The sequence below is a fragment of the Scyliorhinus canicula genome, chromosome 13, assembly GCF_902713615.1.
Source record: "Scyliorhinus canicula chromosome 13, sScyCan1.1, whole genome shotgun sequence".
NCBI classification, from domain to species: Eukaryota; Metazoa; Chordata; class Chondrichthyes; order Carcharhiniformes; family Scyliorhinidae; genus Scyliorhinus; species Scyliorhinus canicula.
This window is the reverse complement of record NC_052158.1, coordinates 70,919,859-70,933,464: the sequence shown is the minus strand read 5'-3', so window position 1 is coordinate 70,933,464 and position 13,606 is coordinate 70,919,859. Positions and strand designations below refer to the sequence as shown.

At 49.5% G+C, this 13,606-nt stretch overlaps 1 protein-coding gene across 7 annotated transcripts in view; it reads left to right on the top strand.

The window, feature by feature from the left end:
* Positions 1 to 13,178, top strand: part of LOC119976267 (vitamin K-dependent protein C-like) — an 80,651-nt gene extending 67,473 nt beyond the window's left edge. For all 7 annotated transcript variants that reach the window (XM_038816637.1, XM_038816639.1, XM_038816643.1 and 4 more), the window contains exons 8-9: positions 8,943 to 9,060; positions 12,201 to 13,178. In XM_038816637.1, the coding sequence (XP_038672565.1) occupies positions 8,943 to 9,060; positions 12,201 to 12,748 (666 nt within the window). In that variant the 3' untranslated portion in view covers positions 12,749 to 13,178. The remainder of the gene's footprint in view (positions 1 to 8,942; positions 9,061 to 12,200) is intronic.
* The last annotated feature ends 428 nt before the right edge of the window (positions 13,179 to 13,606 follow it).

Here is a 13,606-nt window from a genome sequence, read left to right as displayed (position 1 = left end):
GTGTCCCGGGGGTGGTTGCGGAAGATCAAACAGGCTTCGTGAAGGGCAGGCAGCTCGCAAGTAATATAAGACAGCTGTTGAATGTGGCGATGAATCCATCGGGGGCTCTGGTAGTGGTGGTGGTGTCCGTGGACGTGGAGAAGGCATTTGATCGGGTGGAGTGGCTGTACTCATTCGAAGTTTTGGGAAGGTTTGGGTTTGGGCCAGGATTTGTGGCATGGGTGCAGTTGCTCTGTGTGGTGCCAAGAGTGAGGGTGAGGACAAATGATTTGAGTTCACAAAGCTTTGACTTACACAGGGGTACGAGTCAGGGGTGCCCACTGTCGCCGTTGCTGTTTGTGCTGGCTGAGAGCCGTTGGCGTTGGCTCTCAGGGGGTCGGCGGAGTGGTGGGGGGTTATGAGGGGACAGAGGGAGCATCAGGTGTCGCCCTATGCCAATGACCTCTTAGCTGTGTGTTTCGGATCCATTGGAGATAATGGGAGGGATTATGGCCAGCTGGAGAGGTTTGGAGCGTTCAAGGTGTACAAATTGAATGTAGGGAAAAGCGAGGTATTCCCGGTGAATGAGCTGGGACAGCGGGTTAATTTAGGGGGGATACCATTTACGGTAACGAGGGATAGGTTTAGGCATTTGGGGATTGAGTTAGTGAGGGAATGGACGGGGCTCCATAAGTAGAACTTAACAAAGGAGGCCAGGGAGGATCTTAGGAGGTGGGACACACTGCACTTAACATTGGCCGGAGGGTCCAACTGGTGAAAATGAATATTCTGCGAGGTTCTTGTTATCCTTACAAGCTCTCCCGATCTTTACTCCAAAGGCCTTTTTTTGGAAAGTAGACACGATCATCTCGGACTTTGTATGCGAGGGGGGGAAGGTGCCGAGGGTGGGGAGGACCCTGCTACAGAGGCAGCAGGGGGTTTGGCATAGCCAAATTTGCTTCATTATTATTGGGTAGCGAATGTGGACAAGTTGCGGCGGTGGAGTGGGTTAGGATGGAGGAGGAATCTTGTAAGGGGTCTAGTTTGAGGGCTATGGTGACGACAGCGTGGCTAATGGCTCCGAGTAGGTATTCAGGGAGCCCAGTGGTGCAGTCCACGGTGAAGATATGGAATCAGCTGGGGAGGCATTTTAGGATGCAAGGGATATCGGTGCTAATGCCGCTGTGTGAGAATTATGTTTTTGAGCAGGGGGGATGGATAGTGTATAAAGGAGGTGGGAGGGAAGTGGGGCTGGTCAAGGTGAGGGATTTGTATTTGGAGGAAGGGTTCGCCAGTCTGAAGGAGCTAAGGGAGAGGGTAGAGCTGCCGAGGAGGAGTGAGTTCGGGTACCTGCAGGTTAGGGACTTTGAGCGAAAGGTCTGGACGGGGTTCCCTAGGTTGCCGGGATACACCCTGCTGGAGCGACTGCTGCTTCCAGATGTGGGAGGGGAGGGAAGAATTGGGGTTATATAAAAGTGGCTGGGGGAGTAGGGAGGTAAGCGGGTGGTGAAGATCAAGGAGAAATGGGAAGAGGAGAGGGGAGACCAATTGGGGAGTATGGAGTGAGGCACTGCGAAGGGTAAACGGCACCTCCTCTTGTGCAAGGATGAGCCTGATACAGTTTAAGGTGGTGCACAGGATGTATATGACTCAGGTGAGAATGAGTGGTTTCTTTCAGGGGGTAGATGATGAGTGTGAGAGGTATGGGTGGGGGCTAGTGAATCATGCGAACATGTTTTGGGGTTGCGAAAAATTGGGAGGATTCTGAGCTGGAGTGTTCCGGTCTTGCCAGGGTAGTGGAGGAGGAGGTAGACCCGGACCCTTTGGTGGCGATATTTGGGGTTTCAGAGAAGCTGGAGCTCATGGATAGGAGGAAGGCCGATCTCGTGGTCTTCGCTTCTCTGATTGCATCAGATCAAAACCTGTTTTGATACATGTTTGTAATAAAATACATTTTTTAAAAAAGCGAGCAGAAGACAACTAAAAAAACAATAATGGGGGAGAAGATGAAATATGAGTGCAAGCTAGCTAGTAATATAAAGGAAGATCAGAAGAGTTTTTTTCAATATATAAAAGGTAATAAAGAGGCAAAAATAGACATTGGACCATTGGAAAATGTGGCTGGAAAAGTAATAATAGGAAACAAAGAAATGGCAGAGGAACTGAATAGTTACTTTGCATCAGTCTTCACGGTGGAAGACACCAGTGGGATGCCAGAGCTCCAGGCGAATCAGGGAGCAGAAGTGAGTGCAGTGACCATCACTAAGGAGAAGGTTCTGGGGAAACTGGAAGGTCTGAAGGTGGATAAATCACCTGGACTGGATGGACTACACCCCAGGGTCCGAAAAGAGATAGCTGAGGAGATTGTGGAGGCATTGGTGGTGATCTTTCAGGAATCACTGGAGGCAGGAAGGGTCCCAGAGGACTTGAAAGTGGCTAATGTAACACCGCTGTTTAAGAAGGGAGGGAGGCCGAAGACGGGAAATTATAGGCTGGTAAGTCTGACTTCGGTCATTGGTAAGATTTTAGAGTCCATTATTAGAGATGAAATCGTGGAATACTTGGAAGTCCATGATAAAATAGGACTGAGTCAGCACGGCTTCGTCAAGGGGAGGTCATGTCTGACAATCCGTTAGAGTTCTTTGAGAAAGTAGCATGGACGTTAGACAAAGGAGAACCAGTGGACGTGATTTATTTAAATTTCCAGATGGCCTTTGACAAGATGCCGCTGTGGTGATATAACCACTGTAGTGATGTGTACTTGCAGTAGGGGGATGTATGCTTGTACCTGTAATACAGGTTCCTCCGGTAAGCCCCTGCCGGCTAGCTCCGCCCACAGGAAGCTTGTGTATAAATATGCGTGTGAGTCACTCAGACCCTAGTCTACAGTTGCAGATGGAGGAATAGCATCGCACAACAATAAAGCCTCTATTGTACTTGCCTCTCGTCTTTGAGTATAATTGTTAGCACCACAATTTATTGCTGTGTGATTTTCCGTTCACCATGGACATCAGAATCAAGCCTGACCGTCTGCAGCTGGATCCGCAGTCGCCTCACGCAAGAAAAGACTTTGTTCACTGGCTGGCAGTCTTCGAGGCCTACATCTCTTCAGAGGATCCTCCCCCGACGGAGGCTCAGAAAAAGCAACTCCTGTACTCCAGACTTAGCTCCAGTGTCTTTCCGCTAATTCGAGATGCGACTGACTACACCACAGCTATGGAACTGCTCAAGGAGAACTATGCACAGTCGACGAACACCCTGTTTGTGAGGCATCAACTCTCTACTCATGTCCAGCAGCCGGGTGAGTCGATTGAGGACTTCTGAAGGGCCCTTATACCTCTGGTACGAGACTGCGACTGCTGGGCCCTCACAGCCACGGAACACTCTGACTTACTCATGCGCGATGCCTTTCTTACAGGCATTGCATCGGACCCCATCCGGCAACGACTGCTGGAAGGGGCCGCCCCCGACCTAGCGGCCGCAAAGGCCCTGGCGCTTTCCATGACGGCCGCCTCCCGTAGTGCGCGATCTTACTCTGCTAGCCACTCGGCCCACCCGTCCTACCCCTCGTGGACCCCGCAAACGGCCCCTCAGGCCCCTCAGGCCTGCCCTTCATGGACTCCGCAAACGTCCCACCAGCAGCCGCCCCCGCGCACTACGCCTGCGCTGCTCGCCGCATCGCGCTCCCTGGGGGTCCCCACTGTTACTTCTGCGGTCAGCAGAAGCACCCCGCCAGCGCTGCCCGGCCCGCACCGTGACCTGCAAAGCTTGTGGCCAAGAAAGGCTACTTTGCAGCGGTGTGTCAGTCCCGGACGGTTGCCGCTATTGCGCCCCCGGTCCCCTCGCCTCAGCCGCTCGCTCAATGGGCCCCGCCGTCCGCTTCCCCCGACCCCACGTGCGATCAGTGGGCGCCGCCCCCGCCACGTGTGCTTCATGGGCGCCGCCATCTTCATCCACCGCCGCCATCTTCATCCACCACCGCCATGTGCGTTCCAAGGGCGCCGCCATTTTGTCCTGACCCCACAACGTGCGCTCCATGGGCGCCACCATTTTACCCACAGGTACTCCAGACGCCGCCATTTTGTCCTCCCCGGGACGGGGACACGGGTCGCTACCGCTCCTCGCCGGACTCATTTGACTCGACCACCGATTGCCCGCTACTCGCCTCCGTTACGCTCGACCAGTCGCGTCCTCGCAACCTGGCACCCTCTTCCACATCGGTGCTGGTCAACGGCCACGTGACCTCCTGCCTCATCGACTACGGGAGCACCGAGCGCTTCGTCCACCCGGATACGGTAAGGCGCTATTCCCTTGCGGTCCATCCCGCCAACCGGCAGATCTCTCTCGCCTCCGGGTCCCACTCTGTCCCGATCCGGGGTTTCTGCCTGGTTAAACTTACTGTGCAGGGCGTGGAATTCGACCGTTTCCGACCTGTACATTCTCCCCAACCTCTGTGCATCACTCTTACTAGGCCTGTATTTCCAGTGCAATCTCCAGAGCCTCACCCCCAAATTCGGCAGATCCCTACCTCCCCTCACCGTTTGCGGCCTCGCGACCCTCAAGGTCGAGCCTCCCTCACTCTTTGCCAATCTGACCGCAGACTGCAAGCCCATCGCCACCAGGAGCAGACGGTACAGCACCCAGGACAAGGCCTTCATCGGGTCCGAAGTCCAGCGGCTGCTTCGGGAGGGTATCATCGAGGCCAGCAACAGCCCTTGGAGAGCCCAGGTAGTAGTGGTTAAGACCGGGGAGAAGCACAGGATGGTCGTGGACTACAGCCAGACCATCAACCGGTACACGCAGCTCGACGCGTACCCCCTCCCCCGCATTTCTGATATGGTCAATCAGATTGCACAGTACCGGGTCTTCTCTACTATTGACCTGAAATCCGCCCACCACCAGCTCCCTATCCGTAAATCGGACCGTCCCTACACTGCCTTCGAGGCAGACGGTCTCTTAGGGTTCCCTTCGGCGTCACGAATGGAGTCTCGGTATTTCAACGAGAAATGGACCGAATGGTTGACCGGTACGGACTGCAGGCCACCTTCCCGTACCTCAACAATGTCACCATCTGCGGCCATGACCAGCAGGACCATGATGCCAACCTTTCTAAATTCCTCCACACCGCATCGCTCCTTAATGGAACCCTTAATGGAACCCTTAATGGAACCCTTAATGGAACCCTTAATGGAACGCGGAACCCCTGGTGGACAAAGTACGCCTTCTCCACGCCAACCCTCAGTATGCCTACGTGGAGTTCCCCGACGGCCGCCAGGACACAGTCTCGCTCCGGGACCTGGCTCCCTCAGGTGCCGATCCCATGCCCACGCCCCCTTTCCCCCCTGAGCCACCCTCCTTTTCCCCAGCGCCCCCCATTCGTCCCCACCAGGTCCATCCCTCGTCCCCCTGCCCACACTGGAGGACACGGAAGATTTCGGCTCGCTCTCGGAAGATTTCGGCTCGCTCTCGGAAGATTTCGGCTCGCTCTCGGAGTCATCCCGCCAGTAGCCAGCACCAATACCGCCAGCTCCTGCACCGGTTGCTGCTGCTATTGACCAAGCTACCTATCTCTGAGCCAGGAAGTCTAGAAAAGGCTGCCATCGTTTATAGAACCCTTGTATTGATCCTCTCAGGGCAAATTTGACCTTTTCCAATTTTATAAATCCCGCCATGTCACTGATCCAGGTCTCCACACTTGGGGGCCTTGCATCCTTCCATTGTAACAGAATCCTTCGACGGGCTACTAGGGACGCAAAGGCCAGGACACCGGCCTCTTTCGCCTCCTGCACTCCCGGCTCTACCGCAACTCCAAAAATCGCGAGTCCCCACCCTGGTTTGACCCTGGATCCAACCACCCTCGACACCGTCCCTGCCACCCCCTTCCAGAATTCTTCCAGTGCTGGGCATGCCCAGAACATATGGGCGTGGTTCGCTGGACTCCCCGAACATCTGGTGCACCTGTCCACACCCCCAAAGAACCTACTCATCCTAGTCCCGGACATGTGGTGCACCTGTCCACACCCCCAAAGAACCTACTCATCCTAGTCCCGGACATGTGGGCCCGGTGCAGCACCTTAAATTGGATGAGACTAAGCCTCGCACATGAGGAGGAAGAGTTGACTCTCTCCAAGGCCTCAATGTAGGACTATTCTAACAGCCACTGGGCTTGTGAAAGGAGCGATGTCGCAATGATGCCACTCAGAGTGAGAAGAATAATAAGAATCTACGAGAGGAGCAATGGCTCTGTCCTGATGTTCTGTAATCCTTAACAAAGTCAATTATGTAAATAGAAGTTACTTCGAGGAAAGGATCTTTGCCTCCAAATCTCTAAGAGGAAGACACCTATCATCTCCCAACGTAACCCAACAATAACAGATGTGACATGAGTATAACGTTTTTGTGCAGTGAGTGGCTAAGGTCTGGAACTCGCTGCCTGAGAGTGTACAGGGACAGGATCAGTTGGAGCATTCAAAATGAAATTACACTGCTATCTGAAAAAGAAGAATATGCAGGGTTATGGGAAGAAGGCTGGAGAATGGAATTTGGTGAAGTGCTCATTTGGAGAGCCGGTGCAGACATGATGGGCTGAATAGCCTCTTTCTGCACTGCAATATTACAGGGAAAGAAATTCCTAATGCTGTATCTGTAAAACCTCAGATACTTTTGACCAGTTTACTTACGCAAAGGTGTACCCCGGTGCCCTTATTTGCGAGATGAACAAAGGACAAAACAGGTTCACAGTTTAACGCAATTTTATTCACAATTCTATAACTCAACAAAATATGACTCAGACACACGCTGAGCTTTGGATTTTACCCACACTTAGTAAAGGGGGCTGGCAGGCTACGATCACTCGATGTGGATGTCTTCTCTCGGTTCGAAATCGAGGGTCCTTTCTTCTTGCGATGGTTGTGCCTAGGGGGCTCGCAGTTTATCACTGAAGATCTGTTCTGTTGTTCCTTTCTTTATGCTGGTTTACTAGCATTGAGTCAAAGGTATTCACCCACAACTGCCCCCATCCAGACCCCAACAGGAAACTCCTGTTTATCCACGGTGATTCAGTTAAGACCCATTGTCCTCTGAAACACCCTTTTCTGACCAGCCATCAGCTCATTATAGAGTCTGATGGCTTCTTTTCTCTGTTCTTCACCCTGCTGCAAAGTTGATCACCTGTGCCTGGAAGATTGTTACATACTCATGTGATGGTCTTGTTCTTTTGTCGAAATGTGAGTGGGTAATCACAAAATCTATATAGCGATAACAAGTTTATGCGGTGACTTGAGTGCTCTTGCAGATGGCCAGTATCAATTCCAGCCAGTGCCTCACGTGCCTTTCACATATTTTGTTCTCTCTGGGGACTGCCGTTAGCACTCTTTCCCCTTGGTTTCTGTGGCTATTAGCACCCGATTACCCTGGGTTTCTGTGGCTATGGTTCATCTTTTATTCTCACTCTGCAGTATAAATATTTCCCACTTTCTCTGTCTGTTAGCTTTGACAAAGAGTCATTGGGCTCGAAACGTTAGCTCTTTTCTCGCCCTACAGGTGCTGTCAGACCTGCTGAGATTTTCCAGTATTTTCTCTTTCGCCTCATGCAACATTTTCTGTTCCTGGCCTATGTGTATCACCTCAGCCTGTTTTCAGTACAACACTGTCAAATGGCAATTTTCTGACATTTGGGTTTTGGCAATCCACCATTTGATTCTTAAGACTGGCTTTTAAAAATAAATTGAGCTATTAGTTTCTCCGCGTTGATTCTGACCTTTGGGCAGTTTTTTGAGTTTCCAGCCTGCTTTAAAAAAAGCTGGAACTGATTCCGTAGTTACCCACCCCTAATTGTCCTCAAGAAGGTGGTGCTGAGCTAAAATTGGAAAATAGTCTGCAAAGCACTGCCATAGTCCTTTACTTCATTTCACATGTACATAACCCAGCAAAGCCACATTCTGAGTGAACTTCATTCTGTATTAGATGCACGAACTGCATTGAATGCTAAAATGCTGAGGATAACTTGGTCCACAGTCTTGACGGTAATAGAAGGGAAAATCTGAGGTCTCAAAATTCCACCCATTTGAAGTGACCTGGAAGCATTTGCTACAGATCATAAATTGTTCTATAATTACAGGATTCCCGCCCTTTTGGAGTTTGCACATTCTCCTCTGCGTGGGTCTCACCCCCACAAACCAAAGATGTGCTGGGTAGGTGGACTGGCCATGCTAAATTGCCCCTTAATTGGAAAAAAAATAATTGGGTACTTTAAATTTCTATTTAAACAAATTATAGGACTCCTTGCCACAAAATAATTTCAGATCTTTTTGACTTCGGCACTCATTTTCAGTCTTCTTTGACTCCAGCCACTCTCACTTCTGTGATTCTGAGAAAGCAGGTGAGGCCTCGGTTTAACATCCAAAAGACTGCACCTCTGACGGTACAGCACTCCCTCGGAAGTGCAATGGGAATATCAGTGTTTGGAGAGGGGCTTGAATCCACAATGTTTTGATTGAGAGGCAAGGATGCTCCCACAGGCCAAATTGTGAAATGAATTGGGAAAATCATAATTCACTAAAGCTATATCTGTGTCTGAAAATGGGTGCAAATGGGATATACGTGACAATACCAACAACACCATCTCCCCCCTTTTCCAATCAATAATCAGTCAGTAACAGAGCAAAAGTCAACCTCTGATACAAGCTATGTTCCTCAGGATAATGGAACGCGATGATGAGTACATCCTTCAATCTTTTAACTGCCAATCTCAACGTGGGGTGGTGCTTTTACTGACTCTGGGGGGGCGGGGTGGTTGGGGAGGGGCGGGACTGCTTTTTAGTAGGAGTGTCAGGGGCGGAGGGAGCTGCTTTTATTAGACTCCAGAGGAAGAACTTTTTGTTGTTGAATTTCTTGAATGATCCTTAATTGTGTTTGGGGTTTGTGTTTAATATTCATACGGCCACTGTGCCTGTTGCCAACAGGTCCTCCTTATGAATGCAGAGGGAATCTTCATCTGCGGAGGAGTACTCATTCATCAGTTTTGGGTGCTGACTGCTGCTCATTGTGTACTTGAAGGAGAACGATTTAAAGTTAAACTTGGTACGTAAAATTGTCCATTACATTGGATATAGCTCCTCCAATTGCCAAGGCTCTGAAATAAGATGCACTGCTCACTGGGTGAAACTCAGATGTTTAACATCTTTCAGTTGTCCAGTGTTGTGGAATTGCCCTTACCGTTCTTCCACACGGATAGTGCCCCAACTCCTCTTCCTCAACTGCATATTTACCTTAGGCAACATCATTGAAGGACAGGAGATGAAGTTTCCCCACATACCCTTGTGACACCCAGTTCTATATAATAATCTTTATTGTCACAGGTAGGCTACATTAACACTGCAATTAAGTTACTGTGAAAAGCCCCTAGTCGCTGCATTCCGGCGCCTGTTCAGGTACACAGACGGGGAGTTCAGAATGTCCGATTCACATAACAGCAAGTCTTTCGGGACTTGTGGGAGGAAACCGGAGCACCCGGAGGAAACCCACGCAGACACACGGAGAACATGCAGACTCCGCACAGACAGTGACCCAAGCAAGGAATCGAACTTCGGACCCTGGCGCTGTGAAGCAACTGTGCTAACCACTATTTAATCGTGCCGCTAGTCTACCTTTCCATCTGCTCTGCTGCCTCTGGGCTGTCAGAATGCTTGTCTTGGATAAATAACTATTTCTTCCGGTTAAACCTTGGGAAGATTAAAGCCAACATCTCCAGTTGAAGTTACACTCTTTGTTCCATCCTTCCCGATTCCCTGACCTCCCTGACTATACCTCAAATTGAACCTGGATGTTAGCAACCTTGGTGTCCTTTTTTAAAATAAATTTGAGTACCCAATTATTATTTTTTTCCCAGTTAAGGGGCAATTTAGCGTGGCCAATCCGCCTAATCACATCTTTGGATTGTTGGGGTAATACCCACACAGACATGGGGAGAATACAGTGTCTTTTTTGAGCTTCTCATAATTTTCCCCCTCACTCTCTGAGGCCACATTTTTCCATCTTTAACATCAATCACCTCCGCCCCAGCCTAAACCCATCTGATGATGAAATCCTTGTCTAAATCTTTGCCGCCTCCAGTCTTGAATATCCTCCTACCCAGCCTCCAGCTCCCTGCACTTTATAAACTTCACCTCATCCGAAACTCAGTGGCCTGTTGTTGTTCAGTTACCAAATCCCATGCACCCAACAGCCTTGCCCTTGATGATTTAGCTATACTTCAGGTTTCTAATCCCTCATAAAATTATCATCCTCTTGTTTTATGTCCCTTCTGGTGATTCCCTGTACATGTAACCTCCTCCAGCCCCACAACTCATCCAAAGTTTATCCTCCCACACATGCTGGCCTCTTAGACATTACTCACTTTTCCCCCATCCCATTATTGATGATCATGGATGGGATTCTCCGATCCAGCGGCAGAGTGTTGATGCCGTCGTAAATGCCGGAGTCGCGCATGAGCGCCATGGGCAGTGCGAGTCCGCGCATGCGCGTGGGTTGCCTTCTCTGCGCTGGCCCTGATTTAACATGGCAGAGGCCTACAGGGGCCCGGCGCGGAGGAACATGGCCTCTCACAGAACCAGCCTGCCCGCCGGTCTGTAGGCCCCGATCGCAGGCCAGGCCACCGTGGAGGCCCCCACCTGGAGTCGGATCCCCCCCCCCCCCCCACCCTCCATAGCCAAGGACCCGCCAGGTAGGACCACAAGAGAATGACGGCGGCGGGACTTGGCTGAAATCGGCAGGCACTCGGCCCATCGTGCAGGGAGAATCGCTGGGGTCGCCGTGTTGAGCGACCCCCGACCAGCGCCACGGCGACCACGCCGGTGCCATTGCCGCCGATTCTCCAGTTGCCGGAGAATCGGCGGACCGGTGTCGGGCGGCATCGGGGATTCGCTACCCCCCCTCAGCGATTCTCCGATCTGACGTGGGATCTGAGAATGCCTCCCCCTGTCTTGCAGCTATCTGTACTTTCAAATTTGTTTTGAAATGGACCCTCTCCATTTCATTTCCACCTCTAATACATTCAGTAAAACTTCTCTTTTTGAGGGCAGCACGGTGGCACAGTGGTTAGCACTGCTGCCTCACAGCGCCAAGGTCCCAGGTTCGATCCCGGCTCTGAGTCATTGTCCGTGTGGAGTTTGCACATTCTCCCCTTGTTTGCGTGGGTTTTTCCCCCACAACCCAAAGATGTGCAGGGTAGGTGGATTGGCCACGCTATATTGTCCCTTAATTGGAAAAAATGAATTGGGTACTCTAAAATTATATTTTTAAAAACTTACCTTTTTGGTCACCCCTCTTGATATTTCTTCCTTTGATTCGGTTTCCAAATTTTGCCTGATCACATGGGAATTTCCTGCATTTTAAATATGACCTTTAAATGCATATTTGATTACGGTTCTCATAGGGTAAAGCTCATAATTCCTATTTCCTGGAGTTATTTGCCTCTCACTGACTGAGTGCAGAGTCAGTAACCTCACAACTCTGCTCTGGGATTTCCTGGCTGGCCTGGTAGGGGGTCTGAGTTCATTTTTCTTGTCATTATGATCTGTCAACATTCAGTTTCTTGGTGCAGTAAAGAGGAAATTGGGGCAGAGACCTTTTGAGATCGGCCCCAACCCCTCAATGCTGCCCTGGGATTCCCTCGTATCCCTGGATCAATGTCACTGAATCTGTGCTTTGCATTAAAAAGTGCAATGAGTTTAGAGTAGTACATTCCTGACCTCCTACCTTCTTCTGACTTCACTGGGTGTTTAATGGAAGGGAGGCTCCATGAAAACTGTCAGTGGGTTTAGTGTGGCCTGTGGTCTGTGTGTCCTCGGAGCACTCCAGAGAAGCGAAGACGCACATGATCAATCCAGGTATTTACCACCACCCTATCCCAACCCTCCACTCCTGACCTCAGAAGACCTTCTGGCCTTGTAGCTTGCTGTTTGCTCGTCTCCACTCGGAATAATAATCCTGCTGCTTGGTTGTTGGTGACAGGGTGCACCCAGGTTATACAAATCAGACCACACCGTTCTGCTCGGAGCACTGCACCAAAAGGGGGACTGGAGAGAAACTTTGTCCCATCAGTAAAGTACTTGTTCTTTTCTATGTGCTGCTACAATCGCTGAAGAAGGCAGCAGCCCATCACCGCTATACATTGCTTGTGTAATGCAAGGTATTTGATCTTGTGCGTATCTGCTTTACAGGTGAGCATAACCGAACAGTAGATGAAAAAACTGAGGACACTATTCCTACAGAAAATAAGTACATCCACCCTAACTTCAGTCGTGAAAAGATGGACAGCGACATTGCTCTCCTCCGGCTATCTGTAGCTGCCAAGTTCAGTGACTACATTCTACCAGTGTGTCTGCCCACCAAAGCGATGGCAGAGGTAAAGCTGCTTGTTCCAGGTAAAAATGTGTTGGTCACAGGATGGGGTGCTATGGATGAAAACGATGATCGCATCCGACCTAGTACCCTATTGTTCATCCAGATCACATTGACCTCCTACAAGCTGTGTAAGGACACTCTAGGAGATAAAATCACAAGCAACATGATCTGCGCTGGAAACCCAAGTTCTGGAAAAGATGCCTGCAAAGGAGACAGTGGGGGACCTATGGTCACTTTAATCAACGGCACATGGTTTCTGCTAGGGCTGGTCAGTTGGGGGGAAGGTTGTGGTCGCTTCCAAACATTTGGTGTTTATACAAAAGTGACCAATTACCTAGACTGGATACATTCAGTGATTAATTGATCACTTGTCCAAATGGACTCTGTGCTAAGCTAATTGATCTGAAGCAGAAAGTGATCATTCTAATGTGCCTAAAATTGTATTAAATTGATTTGGAGATCTATTTCAAGCTCTGTAAATGTGAGATGCTGTATAAATTACATTAATTAGGTGACAATGTACCATGCTGAAAAGCAAGGTGACTTATACTGAAAAATACATCTTGTGTATTATATCTTATGGTAATTGATTACTATGATCTGGAACTCGTTCTTTCCTTAAAAAACAGGCAGTCAGACCCTATCATATCCATTTTCACCTGGTTGTCGTCTTAACATTATTAATGTACTCTCCCATGCTACAAATAGGGATTCTCCTCTACATTGCAAAATTGATGTATGTTGAAAGCAATGTATCCTGATTGAAACATTAAAATGTATCATTCTTCACATCATTGCTCTTAGCACTCTGGTATTATGGTGCCATAATACACTGGCAATATAATATTCACCTGATAAACCCACGACCGCTATCATAGAATTCCCGTACCAGCCTCCCCGAACAGGCGCCGGAATGGGGTGACTAGGGGCTTTTCACAGTAATTTCATTTGAAGCCTACTTGTGATAATAAGCGATTTTAATTTCATTTCATTTCAGTGCACCGACCTTCCGAAAGAGCACTCTACAGAGGTCCACTCTACCGCCCTATCCCTGTAACCCTAGCTAACCTGTACCTCTTTGGACACTAAGGGGCCCATTAAGCATGTCCAATCCGATAAATACAATAACTATCATTACTGAAAATGTACTAAGGAAACTAATGGAGCTAAAGGCCGATAAAGAATTCTAATAAATGTGTTAGGCATGATTTTCCCTTCATGA